Source organism: Saccoglossus kowalevskii, chromosome 21 (assembly GCF_978046115.1).
Source record: "Saccoglossus kowalevskii chromosome 21, keSacKowa6.1, whole genome shotgun sequence".
Lineage (NCBI taxonomy): Eukaryota > Metazoa > Hemichordata > Enteropneusta > Harrimaniidae > Saccoglossus > Saccoglossus kowalevskii.
This window is the reverse complement of record NC_140661.1, coordinates 13,244,624-13,269,706: the sequence shown is the minus strand read 5'-3', so window position 1 is coordinate 13,269,706 and position 25,083 is coordinate 13,244,624. Positions and strand designations below refer to the sequence as shown.

At 35.5% G+C, this 25,083-nt stretch overlaps 1 protein-coding gene across 1 annotated transcript; it reads left to right on the top strand.

The window, feature by feature from the left end:
* The first annotated feature begins 735 nt into the window (after nt 1-735).
* LOC102807698 (transmembrane protein 161B-like) lies at nt 736-23,242 on the top strand. The gene is made up of 10 exons (XM_006820036.3): nt 736-848; nt 3,105-3,205; nt 3,499-3,600; nt 7,960-8,214; nt 9,202-9,353; nt 13,851-14,055; nt 14,667-14,792; nt 15,334-15,508; nt 20,917-21,013; nt 22,764-23,242. Exons 1-10 carry the CDS (start codon nt 846-848, stop codon nt 23,060-23,062), a joined length of 1,515 nt encoding a protein of 504 aa, XP_006820099.1. The 5' UTR covers nt 736-845; the 3' UTR covers nt 23,063-23,242.
* Nucleotides 23,243-25,083: the final 1,841 nt, after the last annotated feature.

The following is a 25,083-nucleotide window of genomic DNA, read 5'->3' as shown; positions in this document are numbered from 1 at the left end:
TATATTTGCTACAACTATCATTACATATTTGCGATAACCCAAAAAATACAATGGCCTGATAGATATAAAATATTCCACATTTTAAACACAATTATATTATTTGTTATTTTTTCATTATTGGTAATGTAATCTACTACACTAGATTCAAGATCTACATTTACAATACGTGCATTCGTGCAGTTTGGCGATAGAGACCCAAATTCAACCTTGGTCGTTGGATGCCCAATCCAACCTCTTCCGACCGATTCAGAATGTAATATATCGCCCGGTCTTACAACACCGCTAGTTGTGATCTTTCCAAATCTAAGTACTAGAACAGAAACTAAATAAATTTATATCTATAATTTACATAATAACGTGTTTAACTAGATCAATCGAGTTGTTTTTTGTCGGATTTGTGCAAATGTCATTAACCATTACGTTTTGTGAACTATCAGTGACTAAAATGACCGGTGTATTAATATCTGACGACAACTTCTGAACGATTCGAACGATTACTAGTATATTTTTTTGCGCCCCCACGCGTCCAACTATTACAATTCGCACATCGCTTGGGGTATTTTATTCAAACCCATCTTTCTGTCCATTTTTTGCATTTTAATATCGATATATTGTTACCTAACTGTGTTACTTGCACTAATTCCAGTTAACCTGTTCGTCTAAATTGCATAAAGTCAAACTCGGTATCCCACCGAACTCGAGACCAAATTACCCGTTGAGGGCAGTTGACTTGTCGGGTCATAGTTCACTTCCAATGACCGAGCATGGCTGGTATTTGAGATGCTGAATTTTGCTGGTAATCAGTTTGTTTTTGGTTTATTGGAAGACTTAAATTTACCGATATCATGGTGAGTAATAACAAGATACGTTCCTTGAGTGTTATAAGGTAAACTACATGGCAATCAGTCGAGGAATGTGAACAAATTTTGCAAAATATCCGTTATCCATCGTATATGTACGTAAAACTTTTAAATCTCAGATGTAGTAGTGAAGCGACCACACGTGGGAGAGTGTTGATGACATAGTTTGTTATCATGTAGCGGTAACGATGTGGTTAATTGTGTTTTATTTTGCGTCGTTTACATATACTGCCTTTCACGTCGTATTTCCAGAGGTTCTTTGCATGGGGCCCCCTTGAGGTGGCATGCTTTAATGCTGACACAGTTCAGGGCCATAGAATGAAGGTTTGGCTCGAGTGACATCGGCTTTACTTGTTTCCATGATGAATCTGTATTCAAAATCGAATGACATAAATTACATCTTACACTCATATGATTTTGTTATACTAAAATTGATCGGGAATTATATAAATATTTTAAATTGTTTACATCCTTTTGATATGTTGTGTTTTTGAAAACATGTATGTATTTAAACATATGTTATTAATATGTTGGTGGGTGTACTGGCTAATCAGTAAAATGCTATAAATTTAAAAGCACTAGATAATCTTGATATTTTGCTAATTAATGAAAAAATGCAAATAAAACAAGTAGATAATCAGTAGTTTCTTTATTTTTTCATTGATCCTTAATCTGGTGGTCATTAATTAAAAATTGGTGAAAATACAAGGTTTTTTTTTAACCAGTCAGAAAACTATGTCGAAAGTGTCTTAGTTATGCTCCCATTCTTAACATATATGTACACAGTCATACACATCTTACCATTGTTGTGACAACACACATTGGATTAACTTTTAATATACAAGTAGTTGCATTATGTTTGAATTAAAATGCAGCTCTATATCGGGTTGCGATTTAATTGGAGTTTAATTAAATTAAATTACATTGCAATTCAATATAGAATTGCGTTTAATTTTAAGTTTAATTAAATAAAAATGCAACATCATACATCCTGTGACTTAACATAGCAATGTTTGCGAAGCATGGGATTAGTAAAGGGGGTAGGTATGGTACAATTTTATTAATATTATTATAAATTGAACCATACCTTCTCTCTTTACTAACCCTAAGCTACGCAAACTTGATTTAAATTTGATTAAATATTAATATAAATTATGAAAATAGTCAGGGTCATCACAATGTACAATGTAGGTCCTGTCTTCCCACACCCACACACAACAATCCCATTTATACAAAATAATAATAACACAGTCAAACCTCATGAAAGCATAAACATTATTACATATGTACTGCAGTTTATTTTGATTCGTCCCTGAAATCAAAATCGGTATTTCCATACCCCATATGCAAATGAGGCTTGAGAGCAAACAAAGTAGTCTTTTCAAGAGTACCGTTTTTCGAAACAGAGCAGAAATAAACAATATTTAGAAGTACAATATTTTCCCCAGTAGTAAAATTAGTGATTACTTATGGAGCCCCGTAACCATCAACATCAGGGTACCAGTAGGGTTTCTGCTGGCTACGTTGCCAAGTTACTTAATTCCAAATAAAGATTACGAATGCCAAACTCAACAAGGACTCATTAAATCCACAACCAGCAAGCAACATCACAAACGAAGTTGTAGCGTGCAGCTCCGCGACAACCGCTATCGACGAAAGTCATCCCATCTGTAGAGTACCGCAGTTGCACAGCATGTTTGTCAATGTACAATTCTGTGGAGGAAATTTTAACTTCAACATAAACTGTGTGTCACAGTTGTCCAGTTCAAGTTCTGGTTCTGGTTCTGTCGTAGCCCCAACTAAATGTCCACGATTTATTATTTATTTGGATAGTGACTCAGATTAGATGTCTGATTATTTCTTTTTCATACAGACAGTGACACGCGTTCTACATTGACACGCGTTGCTAGGGCGTAACACTATCTTGGAACATGTTAATGGAGTTCCCCGACCTAAATTTCTTTCTTTAATATGAAATAATCAAATATTGAACATATGTAATAGTAACAGAACCCCACACCCTCCCCGTGGCTTTCATTGCGTATGGAAATTATTTTCACTCGAGATGCAGTGCATCGCTTCGCTCGTGAAAGTACACCACATCAATCATGAAAATAACTTCCATACGCAACGAAACCATGAGGAGGGTGTGGGGTTCTGTCATATTCCAAAATTGCACTGATTGATGTAATGATAAACACAATGTATGTAGTCATGACAACAATCCTTTGTCCTTTACAACAGGGATTATTTGGAGTGCAGTTGGTGCTGAGTATGACTATGGCAAGCGTTCTTTCCAAGCTGTCTCCCCATTTCTCATTTGCTAGATGGCTCCTGTGTAGAGGGTATGTACATTTCAACTATTCATTAATCACCCAATAAATGCAGCAAATATTGGCCGTCAATCAAAGAACAGAAAAAAACCTGTGTTTTCTTTGGTGTTCCTAAAGTCAACACAAGATTGGCAGCTATTCGGTGCCTGTTGTTTATAGATGGTTTCAGCTCTACTATCCCAAACAGATTTATTACCGGAGTATCATTGACTCCATATCTGTATAGGGTGATACGGTGACGTGACCATATTTGCCATTGGATTCATGCTTCTGAACATCATCTAAATGCTCTTTTCTTTTTTCAGAACTTTAGTACGATACCTGCATCCATCAGATGAAGAACTTAGGAAACTGTCAGGAATAATACCTGCTAGTAATAATGTGAAAGGAAGGGGCAGGAGAGATCGGTATGTTGTCATAGAAACCGTTTGGTATGAGTTATAATGTACACTCACATACTTATACATGTAGGCATACATGTGATAAATACCACTGTCTTCAGGATTATAGTTGCATTTTTCAGGATTATGTCATGGGAACTATGTAAACATATTTATTGTACATCCTGTAAATTAGGGTAAATGACTAATATGTCTGATTGTCAGGCAAAATGCTTGTAGAAAAACAGTGATGCAAGGTTGGCACTATGTGATGGTTGCCATCTGGGGTGAAACTTGGCTTAATCCAACTTATGAACAAACTCCACCTTTTAACTAGGCAATTTTTTGTTCTTATCTGTCTCATGGGCAGGTATTATCTAGATATTGCCCTGTAGGGTGGGCACTATCTAAGATAATGCCTTGTGAGCAGGCAATATCAATAATATCAGGCCAAGCAAATACAAATAGTTTTGATGACAGTGTTCTCTTAAGGTAGCGAGAAGGTTTTGTGACGTTTTTAAATAAAACATTCTCTGTCTGTTGTCTCGTTCAGAACAGTAATTTAGGTTACATATATCAAAAGACTAAGTATAGAGGTGCAAGTTCGCACAAACTGGACAGACATTGTTTACATAATTATCACGTGACATCAAAAATGGCGAACCTTGTAAAAATGACTAAGTACGTGATTGCGAGAGCACACTGCGGAATTTCCTGGTGAAATTTAAGTTATGCATTGTCCGTAATCAAGTCCATTGAAATGCGTCTCCGATAATCAAAAGACCTATTATTCCGATTTCTATGCAGGTTTGTTTTTTTGTCCCCAAATTATTTCATACTTGGCACCTTTAACAGACTATTATTCTATGACAAAGCATTTTCTTTAAAAACCCAGACATATTTCGCACCATCATTATCTTTTGAACGATAACTGCGAGTTTGAATGTCCTAGTCCGAACGCACTTGATTTGGCGGCGGTCCCAATGAGTCGTTCTCGATCAAAACTTCAACTCGAGAAAAACGCGAAAAACAGTTTTGGTTAATAAAACACTGTAGATTTGCTGTATTATTATAAATATACACTAAAAATGGCCAAACATATTAACCACTGATATCATAGAACTCATAAAGAGTGTCAGATAATGAATAATTTCAAGCTCGAGCGCAACAAATGAAGAAAACTGCTGGCATTTGAGTCCGTACTCCAGGAACGTTCGGGTTTTCCATTGTTATGCAAACGAACAACGAGGGATAATCCTCTGACAAACATTACTGTCCCACTGTACACGCTGACAGTTTACAAACAAGCTAATCCTTCAAGTGTCTCAGATAAGACATCTAATAAAACGGTTTTCATGGTGAAACAAAATGGCCGATGTTTGAAAAAAAATTGCTGTGTCAGAGTGCGAGACTGAGTGGCAGATTTTTCTTTGCCTCGTCTGTCAACGCTTTCTTTCTTTTCTTCGCCATTGCGTTAGAAAAAAAAATGTATTAGTAAAATAGAATATTGACTTATCACCGAAATATCACCGCCCACCTGCTCGCTCACTCGCGCGCATTTAAAATTCGGACTAACAGAATAATTTCCGAGGTTCACATTGTCTTATAATTGTCTTTCTGGTTTTTATAGATGTTGAACAGCTGACAAAAGTTCAAATACTTTTTGTTTTAACTATATATAATTATATGCACGCAACCTGACCCTTTGACCTTGATTTGGCTTGGACTGAATATTTTATTTTAAACAATATTCTGACGTGAAATACAAAATGTATTTCAACACAAGTACGACAGGGTTGTCTGGGGTTTCTTTCCTGATTGTTGAGTCTTCGCAATGTGTTTTGTATAATTATTGTTGTTTTCCCCCGATGCTGAAGGACCGTAAAGCTAAATGGCAGTTACATGCATGGGCTGAGTGAAAGAAAATATTTCTAAGCCTAAAATAAAACCTAATATTACACCTCTTTGTGTATTTGTTAATTTTACATATGTTTGTCATGACAGTATGTTTGTAAATATCAAAAAAAACTCGTCTTTCGTTCATAATTTCGATTGTTTGTTTGGAATGTCGATCCCCGTTGGTTTCTCCATACTGAGTTTAGGAAGGGCGTTGATCAACACCGTGACAATCAGCCGAGAGAAGACAAACATTGACCGTAATTCATGGAGATCATGTCCGTAATTTGTGGGCTGAAACCCCAAATAATTAATCAAGTATTATTATTTTAATATATATTTTATTTTACATCGCAAAACTAAACCATGCCCAAAACAGAGCTAGAGTTGTTCGCGGTGAAACAACCGCATTGAAGACGATGCAACTTCAGCTAGCCATTTCTTCCCTTGAAATAAAAAAAATAAAAATTCGAAGAGCATCGGGGAAAATATTAATAATCATCCTTATCAATCGCTTGCTTTATTTTATTCGAATCCATGAAATTCACGATTTTTTTTTACATTTGTTGGCAACTTCCGCGCTAAAAATGATTGAAAATGTGGGTGTGGTTATTTTGCAAAGTCCTGTTGATAATACGGACAAATATGGTTCTGTGACCCAGTTCGTGCTCCGATCAGGTGACTCTCAGCCAATCAATGATGTTGTAACAAAGCATATGTCAAATTTTACCAGACGTGGACCGATGTGGATTCGATATCGTTATTTTTGGAATTAATCACTAACATTTCCTCGTTCTTCTGCTCTGTCAAAAGGAGTTACCTAGGCTTTTTTCACGTAACTGTCTCATTAAAATAAAAATAAAAATATTACATCTAGAACAAGCACCCAAAACACGTAACAAGAAGTCCCAGTTCAGTTGCTTTCACGATACAAGTGTAATACAGCTATTAGATTTGAAGTGTCGTTCAGAATGTAATAATAGTTAATACTAGTTGTATGTTCACACTTTACTATCAAAACCACCATTTCGACCACCCATGTGCCAGTTTTCAGTGTTTGGGCGAGCGGTCAATGTTTTCAATGAGCGAGCGAGCGAAAAAAAACGCGATTAAAATGCGGTCGGTTTCCGGTCGGACAAGACCGCGTGGTCGGAAATTAAGCGATAAGCGGTCGATGTAAAAGCGGAAGGTTGGGCGAAATGAGTACTGTATGACCATGTTTCTCCGACGAAGTCTCGACTGACAATAATGCTGACAATGGACGTTAGATAAACATGCATTGTTTGCAACTGGAAGCTTATCACCCGTTATATCAGAATCGTCAACAACAGAGTATACAGATAAGATGTTATCATTTAATTCCTTCCAAAGATAAACACTATGCAAATATCCACGAAACGGCAGTTGTAGTCTTTTCTGCTAGTGTTTTAAAACACTAATTTGAGCAACGTTATTTCGCAATTTCGATCTTTTGTAAACCTGGGGTGATGTATCAAGGTCTAAAATAACCGTTTTATCAATTTTTGAAAAATCAAGAAAAAAGTGAAAATTTCCCTTCTCGCTACCTTAACAAATGACTCCAACAACAAATTACATATAAAATTCTTCATTCAAAGTATTTGAGAAACATCTGGTGAATATCAAAGATAGAAGTAGGCAAGCTTTGAATTATGAACAGTGTCCAGAAAAAATTTTTCCAGAAAATTCAATTTATTATAATGTATTTTAGTCACTGTAACCTGGAATTATGCATATTAACCCTTGAATGTCATTGTCAACTTTTAGCATTATACAAATGTATATCTAGAAAATGATTTTGTGTAGTTTACTCCTTCCACAACAAAAATTTACAAACCTTTTGATCAAAAACTAAAAACAATATCTGAAACTGACTGTATGGTGCAAAGGGATGATGAAATTTAATGAAAATTTAAAAAAAAATGTGAAAATGTTTGCACTGAATGCTGAGCAGGTAAAATATTTGGCATTTGGAAAATTCTTGTTATCCGCAACAATTTGAAGAATTTTGTTTTCTCTAATCAAAATTAATGCATACCATATTTGCTCTATTAGATGTGCATCTATAAAATAAGCAGAAAAAAAAAGACAAAACTCGCCAAATTATCAAAAATATGCTGGTGTATTTAAAGCGAGGAAGTTGTCACCTGCACATGCAACATGCCATAGGGTGTCGTTGTTTACAAATGTCTACCCATAAGCCTTTGCATTTTTAGCATGCATTGTTATCGTCGCTTCGGACTCAATTCATGCTGTTCGCAGGTGACGACTCCTCCACTTTAATATGGTAATCACATAAGCACATCTGCTTGTGAGAGACCAAATAAGGTAAACATTCATGTTTAAATGAAAATTATATTGATACTTTTCGTCGATGCTAATAATATTATAAACAACTTTTTCTGAACTCAGTTTGGATTCCATTTATTATTTATATACTGAGTTTGGTTTTTAATTTGGTTAATATTCTAGGAGAAATGCAAAAGATGTTGAAGACAAGAACTTTACAGTGCCCCGTAATCTGAATATTGAATTAGACACTGCACCAATCACAGTCATTGATGCTATACACCTGCAATATTACACAGAGTTTCAGTGGTTGATGGACTTTTCTGTGTGTGCCCTTACTGTGTATATTATTACTGAGATATACAATGAATCTACTAGACCAAAGGCGGAGTTTAACCTAAGTCTAGTGTGGATTATATTAGTGATTTTATTTGTACTGTATCCTTTTCATATTTTTATAAGGTCAAATGAAATAGTGTGTTTCTAGCTGAGGTAGGGTAGATGGGGGGTATAACTTTTTATATTTATTTTTTTATCTTAATTAATCTTACAATTGTCAATAAGATACTAAGAAATCTCATGGCAAGTCTTTGTGTGTGAGTGTGTTTTTCATATACAAACTTGGTGCCTGCTCAGAGTAGATGCAAGCCCACCTAAATTAGTGGATGTATTATTTCGCATCACAAAACATACTCCATATCGTTCACTGAATGTAGAGTGACAACTAGAATGAATAAATACATATTTACTCTAGCGTCTGATAAAAGCAAAGCTGCCGACATTTCACATGCACGGCCAGGTAGTGATGATGTCAACACAGACTACGTGGCAAGTTTCATTGCAGAACAATTTGCATCTTCTGCAGGAGAGACATCCAGAAAAAAAGATTCGGTATTTGATATTGATAATATTATATAAAGGTGGCCATTCATCTAGTTGTTTTCAGTGGTGCAGCATTTGCTATGTTTATTAACATTGACGACACCTTCTCACTTTGTACTGTAAAAGGGTTAATTATTCACTGGGTTTTAATTTTGCTTATTTGGCTGACTGGAAAATGCACTAAATTAAAACCCAATGAATATGTAAAATTTAGCATAGAACACATTATCTAAATGACAAAACCGTGAATTTAAAACCCACTGAATATGCCTGAAATGGTAAATCAGCGAAATTTAAACCCAGTGAAAATTAGTCATTTTACAGTACTTCAGTCTTGCATGCTACATGTACGTATCATGCCATTGAAACGTATTCTGTGCGTCTTCACCAAATTTATATTTTCAAGTCAGAGAATATTTTGCGAATATTGTGACAGGATTATTTTGTTTTCACATCATTATACACAGTGGGAAGTTATCTCCCATAATGCATTGCATGTAATATTATAAGCTCAACTGGTTTCCCTTAATATATTATATACAGTAGAATTTTATACACTCTGACTGCAGCCTACTTTCGGAGTGAAGACACTGGTGAAATGGCAATGTGTATTACGTTTGGTTTTTTTTTCTTTGTGCTTGCCATGGTGATTCTTATCATTGATGAAGATATCCTGGAATTACAGCTGGACCAAGGTCCGTAAAAATGTATTACCGTACTTATCCGGGTAAGAGCCCATGCCTGGACAAATGCCCCCCCCCCCACTTTTGACACAATAAAGAAGTTGAGGTCATATCCGGGCACACGCCCAGGGGGTCTTTTTCTACACAAAACAAAAAAAACTATTTTCTATTCGTTGACTGTGGTTGTATTAACAGTTGACATTCTTGAAGTCTGTCGTGATACTTATAAAAATTGTTAATTGCGTAAAACAAGGGGTGAACGCAAAATAGCTGTGACAGCTTTCTACCTTCAGGGCAGCGCGTTCATCGCTGATTTTTTTCAGAATCATAACAGTCAGCAAGTCTATAAAAATAAATATTAAAACAGAAACGGTAGTTCTTTTTGAAATATGTCGTTCGTGGCCCAAAAAAGGGCCGGCCGTTTGGTTTGTGCTTGCTTAGAAACGATTCAAGCAAATCGTATAAGGAGAGCCGCTAAGCAAGTTTCGCACTCGTTCGGCTTTAGCGTCGTCGACAATGAAAACAGTGTTGCAATACTGTAGCAACCCGTACCTGGGGGGGGGGGGGTGAAATCACGTTATTTTGGCTTTATAAATATTTTGTAGCAGCTTGCGAATCCATAACTGGGGCCAGCAATTTTGCAATGTCACGCCGAAGACTGCCAACTTTTTTTACCATCTTTTATCACTGCTATTGCATTTCTGTCATGAAAACTATTCTTCTGTCGTTGGATAAAAAAAAAACTTCCTATTTCAAGTCCACCACGATATCATATAGTGAGACATTCCAACCGCCGAAACTTGCTGAATGATAACTTTCACCGTGATTAATAAGCGTTGAGTCTGATAAGAAAGCAATGTCACGATTTGAACTTTATGATGAAATACTAGTAGTGATGTCATTCTTAGCCAATCAGTAAAGCAGATGCATAAAGGTCAAAGATGATTGCTAGACTGTAAACAAAAGCAGAGCGACCCTATTTTCCTTGTCTCTTTATTTATGATGAGACATGAATGAAAAGTGCCAAGCTGACAGACTGCGAAATCCGTGGATTAAAAGTGCTAAGTCCAAATTGTGTGGGACGATATCAACGAACTTCAGGAATAAGTTGTAGGGATTTTGTTCGACAGCTACAGTGACGCCGACTCTGACATTTGAGGGTTTCAAGTTTGACGAAGATGGCAAAGTACGTACAAATAAAGATCTGAGAAGTTTTTTCAAACAGCTATGAATTTTTAAAATTTTTACTGTGTAAATTTGTAAATTATTATTAATCTTGCATGACGGTTGATTCGTAAATCATTTTACGCAGTTTATCCCCTGACATTTTAATTCATTTTGAGTTCACGCGTATTGGGCGTGTTTGTCGCCGGGAAAATCCTAATTCAAATGATTTCTCACTGTCGATTTTTATTATTTCTGGTTTATTTGTCACATTATAAGCAATACATTATTTTTGTTTTACTTCTAGTGTTGCATATCGTTCATTTATTTCTGTTGCATGTTTTCATTTGCCGTTCTATTCCCTGCCGCAGTTCGATCTGCCTGTTGTCAATTTTCGCGAATTTTCGTTTTTTTTGCCGGGGATCTCCTGGCAAACGCCCACCCCTTCTTTTTGGCAATTTTCCATGTTCAAGACCCTGGGCTTATACCCGGATAAATACGGTACATGACTTCCATATCATACAGATACAGATACAAATTTGCATGCAAGATTCTCTGTTCACAGATCAAAGATGGAATGTATATTATAAATCAGTTTACGATGTAAAGCATTTTCCATTAGTTTGCAATCATTTCAAAAACATACTCGGAGATCCTCTAAATCTAGCAAGAGTTACTGTAATGTTCAAAATTTTGAAATAAAAATATATGGTCACTGAAAATATATGGCTTTCCAATAAACGATTGGAAAAAAGTTAGTACATGTTTTGAGTAGTTTTCAATTGGTTTCTGTGGCTGAAACATTCTATCATATCTCAAATTTTGTTTGGTGACCTATGCTAAAAAAATTATATGTTATGAGGGCTACACAAGGCTGTCATGAAAAATTGGAGAAATTTGAATATAAGTATCCACAAGTTATCCATGGAATAATGTGTTTACATGGATTTCTATGAAAAATGATCCAAAATGGCCACTTTTTGATTATTTTTCATTATGATGTTTTCATGAAAACATGCCCTTCTTTCTTCATAAAAACTTTGAATATGAATGACATGTGAGTATGTGAATCATCACACAACAATTTTTGAATGACTTACGGCGATCATTTTTTTCTGTGATTTAATGGTAGTGAACTACCAGTACTTTAAGATTAGTCTGCGATGCACAGCAGACTCCTTGATTTGTTGCCTGTACAACCATTATATCCCTGTGCTTTTTAGTCCCCGTTCGGACACAGTCCGTAAACGGGGACTTATGTTTTGACCTCTGTGTGTCCGTGCTTGCGTGCGTCTATGCGTGCGTTCGGCCCTGTATCTTAGAAATACTGGACCAATCACAATCAAACTTCACACATACATCATACATGATATTATACATATGCACGTCAATTTGTTTCATGATCTGATTCAAGATGGCTGAATGGCGGCCATTTTTGTGCTAAAAAATCCTAAAAATCAACCATTTCTCGGCTGTTTACAGATCGATTTTGTTCAAACTTGGTATATACATTAGACATTATGGGACCTTGATGTGGTTCTCGTGCCATATCTCTGACTTGCTTTCACTGATTATGTTCAAATTTTAAATATTCATTATACATCATGTCATAGATAGACAGATATATTGGTTTGACGATCCTATTCAAAATGGCCAAATGGTGGCCTTTTTTGTGCTAAACAATCATCAAATATCAAGCATTTCTGACATTTATGGATGGATTTCGTTCAAACTTGGTACATATATTAGACATTACAGGTTCCTGATGCACATCATTTATTTTTCAGATCGGACTCAAAATGGCTGTCTGGCGGCCATTTTGTTTTAATGAATGGGCTTCTAGACCCATATCTCCGACTTGTTTTGACTGATATTATTTTCAAATTTTAAATATTCATTATACATCATGTCATAGATAAACAGATATATTGGTTTGACTATCCTATTCAAAATGGCCAAATGGTGGCTTTTTTTGTGCTAAACAATCATCAAATATCAAGCATTTCTGACATTTATGGGTGGATTTCGTTCAAACTTGGTACATACATTAAACATTACGGGTTCCTGATGCTCGTCATTTTATTTTTCAGATTGGATTCAAAATGGCTGACTGACAGCCATTTTGTTTTAATGATTGGGCTTCTAGAGCCATATCTCTTAAATGCTTTGACATATTATATTTAAATTTTATATATTCGTTATACATCATGTTATATATATACATGTATTCAAAATGGCTGATTTTGAATGCTGTTCCAGAGCAGTATCTCTCAATGTGGACAAGTACTTGTTTGATGATCAGATACAAATGTCAATCATTTTAATGTTAAAAAAATCATATTCCTGACATGGTTATATTCCAGCTATATTACTATAAACAAAACTATATATCTTAAATTTGATAACTAACGGGGACTGTGCCATGCATGGCTTGTAAGTCTCTATTATGACGAAGTCCACAAATGGGACTTATGATTTCATCTTTATGTGATCGTTCCTGTGTCCATCAGCATCTGTATCTTGGACATATCTTGATCAATCATATTCATGTACTTCTCACATACATGTATTAGATTTGTGATAGGATTCAGGATGGCCAAATTGCGACCATTTTAGGTGCAATAATCAAAATGAAGTGATTCCAGCCGAGAACCTGATCTCAGCCATGCCTAGACATATTTTTTTCAAACTTGATACATAACGGGGCACATTGATTTATCATTACACAGTAATGAAGACAATAATTACTTATCGATAAACATTGCATCACATTAAGTTTTAAGTATATCTTGTGTAAGCTGAAACTTTCAGATTTAATTATAGGATAAGTTACCATTGATGTCTGTGCTTGTTTTTGAGAGTAAATCAACTGAAAGAATTGTATTAACAATATAACATCCCAAATATGGGCACACCTGCAAGAATAACGTGATGATCTCTTGCACTCAGATACAAATGCCCAAATTTGGCTATAATATAAGAATGGGTATGTTACATTTTTATACACGAAAAGACGCTCCTATGTACATCGTTTTGGACAATTGCTTCTCTTCTCAGTAGCTAGACTACCATGGTCATTACTGTATCAAACACGAGTTCTATGCAGAGTTTTGAACAGAAGACTTTCAGTTTTTCTGCTGAATGTGTCAATTTCTGATGAAATTAGCCCCCCAACACAAGAAAAAATCAAACAATTTCGTCGGCATTTCAAGTATAAAGTTCCCAAGGCCATTACTTGTACAGCCATTTTTATTTCAAAATACTGACTGGCGACCATTTTATTTTCAATGTGTCTTTTTTTCCCCTTCAAATCACTGAAACTTATTGTTTTCTCCATACATGTAGCCTATGACAGTTTCTCTGGCAATGCTTCCACATTCCTGGAACATCAAGATTTAGAATCCAGTGGTCCAATCTCTATGATCAGTTTTAAGTTGATTCTTGCCTGCATGGGGGCAGTTATTGGAGCTTTTCTGACTTTTCCCGGTTTACGATTCGCCAAAATGTATCTGGATGCACTGAAATACAGTAAGGACACTCCAATGAAGCAGTAAGTCAATTGGATAATTTTTGCATTCTGAATTAAATGGGTTTGCAAGGAATTCAGATGACTTTGGGCCACAATAATTTTGATCAAGGTCTTGTATTTTAAATTTGATTTCCATTTGTTCCCTTCAACTCATACATATTCATACTACTAAATATGTCTCATAGTTGTCAGTAATATTTTAACTCTTTGTGTGCCAACTCTTGTCATCTTTTTCAATTAAAACCCAAATATTTTTGTTTTTTCATTTTTTCCAATTATTCTGATCAAGAACTGTTGCCAATAGGAAAAAATAGTTAAATAATTAAACATTTTGCACCAATATTTGGCAGGGAAAATTATGTTGCCCAAATTAGAAAATACAAAGAAAATTTTATGCTTGTACCTCAAGTAATACAGGCACATACATTTTTTTTTTTTTTTTGAAGGCAACCTACAAAACTTGAATTTGGAGGTTTCTACTTTGACTCAGGTTTTCTACAACATTAGTCCTGAAATTACGCTTTTGTGGCTCCCAACAGCCATATACAATACCTATTTTTTTCTTAAATACCTCTGGGCATGGTTGCTGTGCCTACAATAATTATGTTTGTTGTTTCTCTTCTCCACATTAGGGTATTCCTTCATATAAACTTCCTGATGCCTTTTCTGGTAACCTTAGCATGGATAAAACCAATATCCCGGGATTATATCCAGGACCCATCATTAGGAAAAAAACTAACTGGACACAAAGAACCAATGTAAGCCTGTCTATCTAGTTATTGTATTTTAATAAAGAATTATTACTTCTTGTGAGAAATCGAGAAAAAGTATTCTTCCAGATTAAAAAAATTACCGCCAACTTATGGAAAATTGGCTCAAATAAAAAAAAAAAAAAAAATCTAATCTGTAAAAAGGGTACTGTATTTGCTTTCATAGTAGCCAGTGCACTTATGTAAATGGCAAAGTAATTCTGTGGTCAAAGTAAGTAATACAATGATTCAGTATACAACAATCACAGTATTTGGTTTTGTATAGAACAAATACAGTATTTTTTTAAAGAACATAATCTATTTAAAAATTGTTGTTGTTTTGAATGTACTAGTGGCACACATTAATGATATTGCCATCATTTATTAACAAGACTTTTGTGCTGTTACCAAATTCCTATGTTCTCTGTAGTTCCTTGAAAGTAATCTTTCGGCATATTTTAAAGTTAGTTATTGCCTGTTTCCATAGTGATAAGTGCTACCAATACATGTAGATGATCAAAGTCTGTATAAAGTTAATTTTGGTTTCTAGACTTACTGATGAAGGATTTGAATTGAGCAGAATGGTCTTCATTCTGTTGCTATGCCTACTGAGGGTTCTTTTGTTCAATACTCATCTACAAGCGTATTTAAACATGGCTTACGAGAGAATTGAAAATATGAAGAAAGAAGCAGGAAGGATAAGTAGTATTGATCTGCAGAGAAAGGTAAAAATTGTCAATTTTTTTTTATAATTAATGCGATTTTTGTGCATATGATTTGTTTTAACTGAAACATAGACAAATGTCCGAAACTCTAACTACATGTACTACCCTCCAGCTCATCTTGAATTTTTAAGGTAATGTTCCGGCGAAGCACTCCACTATCACCTTGGAGTATTTCATTAGGACTATGTGTATGTGACAGTGCCCTCACAGTTTAGAATCAGTTTACCAACAGCCAATCATGTTGCTGCTTTCATCAAAGCGCTTGGCCGAGCTATTAAAATCCTCGGGCGGAGCTAAGTCACAAGAAGCTCCACGTTTCTATTTAAGACGCGCACCCACTCTATGGACTCTGTGTAAGCTCCTGTGGAACGCTGGTCGAAAAGCTGGTGAAAATAGCTAAAATCGAGAAAACAGCACAAACCTAACTTAAGTTTGATGTAATCCAACCAGATTTAAATATGTTGGATATATATTGTTACACTGTTCGGGGGGGAGGGGGGTCAACAATCATCCCAAAGTACTGTTTTCTGAGAGTTTTTGGTTTTTGTTTTCACCGCGAGGGTTGCCAGGTGGTGAAAATGCCCGACCCGATAATAAATGTTGCTGCGCACAGTGGAAGATGTGTTGACTTGGATGTCAAAGCAATACAGCGACGATATGCATACATCATGCAACTCACAGATATTCAGACCAAAGCTATTAAAGCTATATTTAGTGCCGAGCCTGATGTGTTCATTTTTATTTGCACTGGAAATAGTAAATTATTATGTTATTATGTTTTACCGGCCTTGCGACCATCAAGTGTGGTAATAGTGTTGTTACACTGAGTATTATAGAAGAGTAGGTGTTATACCTCAATGCTCATGTCAATGCAACATATATCGGCAGAAATGCAAAGCTTCAAGTGCTTTTTGGCAGTCATTGTAACAAAGCTTTCTATTGGTCGATAAACTTTCTATCGCGCAACACGATTATGAACAGAATTACTGCACAGTGTTGTAGAGGGAGGAATGTTCGAGCGGAACAACTCTGTTGTGGCGGACGATGCTCCAGCTGTACTAATGGGCTACAGTTAGTATAAATACTGCCCTCTAGCTGCAGTTTAGACATGTAATTACTATAAATATAGCTATCTAGCTGCATTGTGGGAGTATGGTTACTATAAATACTGCCCTCAAGCTGCATTGTGGGAGTACGGTTACTATGAATACTGCTATCTAGCTGCATTGTGGGAGTATGGTTACTATAAATACTGCCCTCTAGCTGCATTGCGGAAGTATGGTTACTATAAATACTGCTCTCTAGCTGCATTGTGGGAGAATGGTTACTATAAATACTGTCTTCTAGCTGCATTACAAGCCTACAATTACTATAAATAATGCCTTCTATCTGCATTGTGGGAGTACAGTTACTATAAATACTGCCCTCTAGCTGCATTTTGGGAGTACGGTTACTATAAATACTGCCATCTAGCTGCATTGTGGGAGTATGGTTACTATAAATACTGCCCTCTAGCTGCATTGTTGGAGTATGGTTACTATAAATACTGCCCTCTAGTTGCATTGTGGGGGTACGGTTACTATAAATACTGCCCTCTATCTACATTGTGGGAGTAAGGTTACTATAAATATTGCCCTCTAGCTGCATTGTGGGAGAATGGTTACTATAAATACTGCCCTCTAGCTGCATTAAATGCCTACAATTACTATAAATAATGCCTTCTATCTGCATTGTGGGAGTACAGTTACTATAAATACTGCCCTCTAGCTGCATTGTGGGAGTACAGTTACTATAAATACTGCCCTCTATCTACATTGTGGGAGTAAGGTTACTATAAATACTGCCCTCTAGCTGCATTGTGGGAGAATGGTTACTATAAATACTGCCCTCTAGCTGCATTAAATGCCTACAATTACTATAAATAATGCCTTCTATCTGCATTGTGGGAGTACAGTTACTATAAATACTGCCCTCTAGCTGCATTGTGAGAGAATGGTTACTATAAATACTGCCTTCTAGCTGCATTAAATGCCTACAATTACTATCAATAATGCATTCTATCTGCATTGTGGGAGTACAGTTACTATAAATACTGCCCTCTAGCTGCATTTTGGGAGTACGGTTACTATAAATACTGCCATCTAGCTGCATTGTGGGAGTATGGTTACTATAAATACTGCCCTCTAGCTGCATTGTTGGAGAATGGTTACTATAAATACTGCCTTCTAGCTGCATTAAATGCCTACAATTACTATCAATAATGCATTCTATCTGCATTGTGGGAGTACAGTTACTATAAATACTGCCCTCTAGCTGCATTGTGGGAGTGCGGTTACTATAAATATTGCCCTCTAGCTGCATTGTGGGAGTATGGTTACTATAAATACTGCCCTCTAGCTGCATTGTTGGAGTATGGTTACTATAAATACTGCCCTCTAGCTGCATTGTGGGGGTACGGTTACTATAAATACTGCCCTCTATCTACATTGTGGGAGTATGGTTACTATAAATACTGACTTCTAGCTGCATTATAAGCCTACAATTACTATAAATAATGCCATCTAGCTGCATTGTGGGAGTACGGTTACTATAAATACTGCCCTGTATCTGCATTGTGGGAGTACGGTTACTATAAATACTGCCCTGTAACTGCATTGTGGGAGTACGGTTACTATAAATACTGCCCTGTAACTGCATTGTGGGAGTATGGTTACTATAAATACTGCCCTGTAACTGCATTGTGGGAGTACGGTTACTATAAATACTGCCCTGTAACTGCATTGTGGGAGTATGGTTACTATAAATACTGCCCTGTAACTGCATTGTGGGAGTACGGTTACTATAAATACTGCCATGTAACTGCATTGTGGGAGTACGGTTACTATAAATACTGCCCTGTAACTGCATTGTAGGAGTATGGTTACTATAAATACTGCCCTGTAACTGCATTGTGGGAGTACGATTACTATAAATACTGCCCTGTAACTGCATTGTGGGAGTACGGTTACTATAAATACTGCCCTCTAGCTGCATTGTGGGAGTATGGTTACTATAAATACTGCCCTGTAACTGCATTATGAGAGTACAGTTACTATAAATACTGCCCTGTAACTGCATTATGGGAGTACGGTTACTATAAATACTGCCCTCTAGCTGCATTGTGGGAGTACGGTTACTATAGATACTGCCCTGTAACTGCATTGTGGGAGTACGGTTACTATAAATACTGCCCTGTAACTGCATTATGGGAGTACGGTTACTATAAATACTGCCCTGTAACTGCATTGTGGGAGTACGGTTACTATAAATACTGCCCTCTAGCTGCATTGTGGGAGTACGGTTACTATAAATACTACCCTGTAACTGCATTGTGGGAGTACGGTTACTATAAATACTGCCCTGTAACTGCATTGTGGGAGTACGTCACTGTCTCATAGAACTTTTCATGATATGAACCTGTAATGCTCATTTCTTGGTGTGACAATGATGTGCCAGAAAATGATACATAGATATAGCAATCTTCATCAACATCTTACTAAAGTTATGGTATTTGTAATTTTGTAATGTAAAATTCACATTTATAAATTTTAAGTAAGGCCAGACTTTTATTATCCCTTGTTTTGCGAACCCGCCGAATGAACAGGAGCCGAAAATAAAGTAAAAATAAAATTTTATTTCAGCGTAATTTCTCGTGCTGACTTGTAGCAAAAAATTGCTAAAAAAAATTATTTTTATCTTCATTTTTTTCCGCCCGCCGCATAACAAACTCAAGTTGCATTTTCGTGGGAGTATCATGATCAAAGTACGGAAGTCCCATGCAGATGAGAAACAAGGTTATACATGGAATAAAATTTTATTTCATTACTTCTCTCCAATCAATGATCTCACTTACATTTCTTTGAGAATCACACAAATCTAATGGAAAAAAAAAAATTATTTTATTTTATTTTTCGCCCTCCTCAAAAAAACTCGAGAAACAAGGAATAAAAAAAGTCTGGCCTAAATGCAAAATAAATTAAACAGGCATATACACGCATACTGCCATCAAGCTGCATTGTGGGAATGAGTTTACTATAATACTGCATTGATCTACATGTACATGTACTTAGTTCCCTTTCTCGACTAATCGCTAAATACCGACTTTTTGGTGGTTTCTTTTTTTCTGGTCAAGTTTGACTGTCACATTTTACTTTTCCTAAAATATTAGCATTCATTGTGACTATCATAAATGAGGTAATAATGGGTAAACCACTCTTTGACAATAATTTGTTTACGTCCACGAAAGATAGATAGTTTACCAGCAGATTTCAACATTGATATTTCACATTCGCATTGTATAGTGTCAGTACAGGTCAGACAATTGGGTAACATTGTAAAACATTCTACAACAAAGATAATGTAGACCATAATAATTAATTTGATATTGTATTTTTTCTTGTAATAATGTTAGCTTTTATGTGGAAATCAACTACAATGCAACTTGGATTCATAAAACAATAATTATTGATTATTTTTTTAATGCGATGCTCGACTAAGTACCTAAATTTGATTTTTGGAGGAGTACCCTAGGAGCTAAGTCAGCCGAGTACAGTTGAATACTGCCCTCTTCTGACACCCTAATTGACTATGATTCTAAACTACGCACATCATCCTAATGATGTGCTCATCATATAGTTCTTTGTTCAATCAAATGACAAATGGAGTTTACATTCAGTGCACCTGCTACCACACATTGCAATGGCTTCTAATCTGTGTCTATTGCATTTCAGCTAAATCCACCGAGTAAACCTGTGATGGCTTAATGACAGGAAGTGGCTCGCTTCAAGAACAATTTTGTTGTTGTTGTTGTTCTTCTACTTAATATTTTTTGCATAAATATAAGATGATTTTTTGACCACCTGTATCGCTGATTTATTTTTAAATGTATATGTTGCCATAGTTACATGTTCAGTAAAGAGAATGTGCTAATTAGAATAGTTTCTATTTTGTATTCATTTGAAATTTGGATCTCGTTATTGTTTTCAGTCAAAAGATAGGCAACATAGAGACTCGTATATGAAATTCAATACTGCTTGCGTAACAACTGGAGATTTCAGTAACAAGAGACGAAGTCACATAATATGTCATAAATTTATGAATAATTAACATATCTAGTTTTCACAATTTCTTCTAGTATTACATTAAAAATAAGTCTCATGTAACAAGCATTGCTGAAATATTTATTAATTTTTTTGTGAAATAAGCAAAAACAACATATCGATTGCGGAGGTGGATATGAATAAATAATTATGACAAAAGATGCTATAAATTGGTTGCCTGGAAGCAAATTTATCCAAAATACTTTTGGGAATACAGTGTGACGTAAGTACTTTGGAAATGAAACTAATCTCCTTTTATTTTTCTCTCAGGTTGCCAGAGTTTTTTATTATTTATGCGTAGTATCATTGCAGTATACAACACCCATCTTGTTATTACTATATACAACGTTTTTACTCAAAACATTAGGTAAGTTTTAAATTATCCGTATTAGTAAATATTATTTCTGTAACACCCTTTCATTAGTTGGATTATAAGGCATGACAAAAACAAATCTTGTTTATTTCTTGTTTTTTTATTGCACAAAATTTAGAAGCTGAGAGCAAATTGCAGAACGATCCGGCAGGTGCCTCCTGGCCTAATAAAAAGTTTGTTTTTTTGTCAATGTTTGTCCATCCGTCCGTCCGTCCATCTATCTATCTGGAGTCTATTTCAGAACCCTTTTATAGCTATTAGACAAGGCGTTTAGTCGGCCTTGTTTAAAATTTCTACTTCTCTCTTTTAGATTTTAGAGAGGTGACAAATTTCAATTGACACGTCTAAGTTTCTCCAAACCTGTCCATTTCCTGACATTTGCGAAAGAGCATTATATAAACCATAACAAGTATTCCATTTCAGTGTTGTTTTTTGATTCGCCTTTGTCATTTCTTAACTATAACCCTGTTAATGTTTACTTTATTTCTTTGGGTGCCATCATTTTTATTGCCAGATTTTTCTGGCAACATTTTGTCTGTCTTTTGTCTTTAATTTGATTGATAATTTTCGACCAAACAGACAATTTTCTATCGGCTACAGGTTTTAATAAAAAGTTTGCCTATTTTTATGTGTTTTATTTCGTGAAAGATGACAAATATTGAATTTGGTTTTCAAACTGTTAAAGATGTATGTAGCAAAAAATCCACAAAATTATGAAAATTATGAGTGAAATTATGTAGTACAAGATTTTCAATTTTGTTTTAATGATAGCAACCTTCATCCTTTATAGATTATGCTGATTATTAGTACTTGTTCAAACAAAGTTTGAAACGGGTACTTACAATTCGGTCTCCGTCCATCCGGAGTCATATTTCAGAACCCTGTGGACCAATTCTGTTCATTCTTTGCATGTGCCTAGTATTTTATCTGGGACATGTTCAAATGACGTGGTTTACTGATTTAAACCCAAGATGGCTGCCAGTCAGCCATTTTGTTTTTTGAATCTTATGCATGCTTTGTCAGTTTTTTTTAAGATTTTATACATACATTGTAAATTTAAGATTACATGTCCATGACAATTTGTTTTACAATCAGATTAAAAGATGGCTGACTGGTGGCCATTTTGCTTTTAGATCATACATGTACTACTATATCTCCAAAGCTATTTTCATTCATATTTGGCACATACATCATACATATTGGAATACATGTCCATGTCGGTTTGTTGCATTATCTGATCAAAGATGGATGAGTGCCATCCATCTTTTTTTTTTTGAAAATGTGATATCATGGACAGGATTTGTCAGTTTTCATTCAAATTTTATACAAATATTATATTGAGATTCATGTACATGTCCATGATGATTCGTTTTGTGTTTTGTATCTTTGTACATGAGTCTGGACAAATGAAATTCAGTTTAGATAGAAAAAACGCATGAATAGCATATCCTGTTTAATTTCTGACCATACATGTATATTTCAATTTTGGAAGAGTCATTTAATACCGGTACATCTAATTTCTGTTGATACTAGACCAGCCAATTATTCACTCTAAATTATTAACTATGCTTTTTGTCCATATTACTTTATTTTTGGCATGAATAACATTTCCCCTAATTCCAACAGGGACTATGTCATTAACAATGACTTGTTGTTTTGGATTCAAGATCAAAGCAGTGAAAATTAAATAATTATGTTATACTGCATGCAAAGTGTGATTAAAGTAAATGTTTGCTTCTTTCAGGTGGATACAACTCTGGAATCTTTGATGAATTTTATACTGGTGATAGCAGTGTTTTATCAACAAATCAGAATTCAATAACTGTAGCTAATTCTTCCTCAACATCTGCAGAGAGTGATACCACTGCCGATATTGCCACCGCTACAAAACAATTCACTTTAGCGTTTGCCGCATTGCGTAATATTTTCACCATGCTCTTTTTTCGAGGTGTATTATCGTTCTTCTGCTGGTGGTTGTGTCTTACGTGGTTTGTAACAAGCATGTTTGGAATCGTCTACTATACATATTTCACAATATCGTGAGAAGCAACTGTGCACATAGACTCTGTTGCTAGGTAATCATGATGTGGTGGACCCTGTTGCCAGGTAACTGGGATATGAATGTGTGTGGTTGCCAAGTAACCGGGATTGAGTTTGAAGAGCAATATCCTTCAATAATGTTGTTTTAATGGTTGCATGGTCATTAAAATACATAGGAAATTATTTTTTATTTGTTTATTTATTATATAACTATAAAAATTGAATTCCTACTTAGTGCTATATGCTGAACACCTTCCACTGATTATTCAAATCACCATGGCAACAATTTCTGAAATACTAGTATTGGAGCACTGAAGCTAGTCTACACTGAAGTTTGTCGTGTCCAATCATCAAATCATTGTTGTAATCATTCATGGCCACTTTATTTTAGGAGTGCTTCTAAATTTGATTTCTGGCCGGATTCTGTTGGATAACATTTTACATGAACTGTACAAAATGAAAAGCCCTTATGATGCTTACAGGGATCAGTGAGAAGTTTACTGCACCAAAGTCAAAGTCATTAGTCAAAACACCACAAAATAAATCCACATTATTTTTTTCATTTGTTTTCAAACATGTTGATCAAAACCTGTTGTTGACATCAAAGTATGTTCATTTTGTCTGAAATTGACAAAGAAATTATAGAAAAATACATAAATATGTACAAACTGTTGCATCAACATTTAAGCGGGAAATATTTTGGCATTCAAATGCTATATGGAATCACAATGTAGGTCATCACTAGCAAATTTATGTTTGGTCAGATACAGACTCCAATTGGACTCTATTTGTAAAAAAACACTCACAGAAATAAGAAAAGATTGACAAATTTATAAAAAAAACAACTAACAAATTGAAAATCAATACAGCTCTATAAAAGTCAGAAAAGACTGCAAATAAAATAAAGTCTAACACCATAACTTCTGCACTAGCTACTGAAATGTCTTTTGCAAATAAACTTTTGTACCAGATCTTTCAAAATGTGCAAATATTTCAAAATAGTGACTTTTTAAACCATATCCCGAGACCAGAATTCTTACACTACTCAAAAGTTTTACAGTGAAGGGCATACAGCTGGGGTTGTTCTAAATGTTTTACAGTGAAGGGCATACAGCTGGGGTTGTTCTAAATGTTTTACAGTGAAGGGCATACAGCTGGGGTTGTTCTAAAAGTTTTACAGTGAAGGGCATACAGCTGGGGTTGTTCTAAATGTTTTACAGTGAAGGGCATACAGCTGGGGTTGTTCTAAAAGTTTTACAGTGAAGGGCATACAGCTGGGGTTGTTCTAAATGTTTTACAGTGAAGGGCATACAGCTGGGGTTGTTCTAAATGTTTTACAGTGAAGGGCATACAGCTGGGGTTGTTCTAAAAGTTTTACAGTGAAGGACATACAGCTGGGGTTGTTCTAAAAGTTTTACAGTGAAGGGCATACAGCTGGGGTTGTTCTAAATGTTTTACAGTGAAGGGCATACAGCTGGGGTTGTTCTAAAAGTTTTACAGTGAAGGGCATACAGCTGGGGTTGTTCTAAAAGTTTTACAGTGAAGGGCATACAGCTGGGGTTGTTCTAAAAGTTTTACAGTGAAGGGCATACAGCTGGGGTTGTTCTAAATGTTTTACAGTGAAGGGCATACAGCTGGGGTTGTTCTAAAAGTTTTACAGTGAAGGGCATACAGCTGGGGTTGTTCTAAAAGTTTTACAGTGAAGGACATACAGCTGGGGTTGTTCTAAATGTTTTACAGTGAAGGGCATACAGCTGGGGTTGTTCTAAAAGTTTTACAGTGAAGGGCATACAGCTGGGGTTGTTCTAAATGTTTTACAGTGAAGGGCATACAGCTGGGGTTGTTCTAAATGTTTTACAGTGAAGGGCATACAGCTGGGGTTGTTCTAAAAGTTTTACAGTGAAGGGCATACAGCTGGGGTTGTTCTAAAAGTTTTACAGTGAAGGGCATACAGCTGGGGTTGTTCTAAATGTTTTACAGTGAAGGGCATACAGCTGGGGTTGTTCTAAAAGTTTTACAGTGAA

Coding starts and splice junctions, on each gene's coding strand:
- LOC102807698 (XM_006820036.3), top strand. Junction 3,601..7,959: donor GGAAGGGGCAGGAGAGATCG/GTATGTTGTCAT, acceptor TTAATATTCTAG/GAGAAATGCAAAAGATGTTG. Junction 14,793..15,333: donor ACTGGACACAAAGAACCAAT/GTAAGCCTGTCT, acceptor TTTGGTTTCTAG/ACTTACTGATGAAGGATTTG.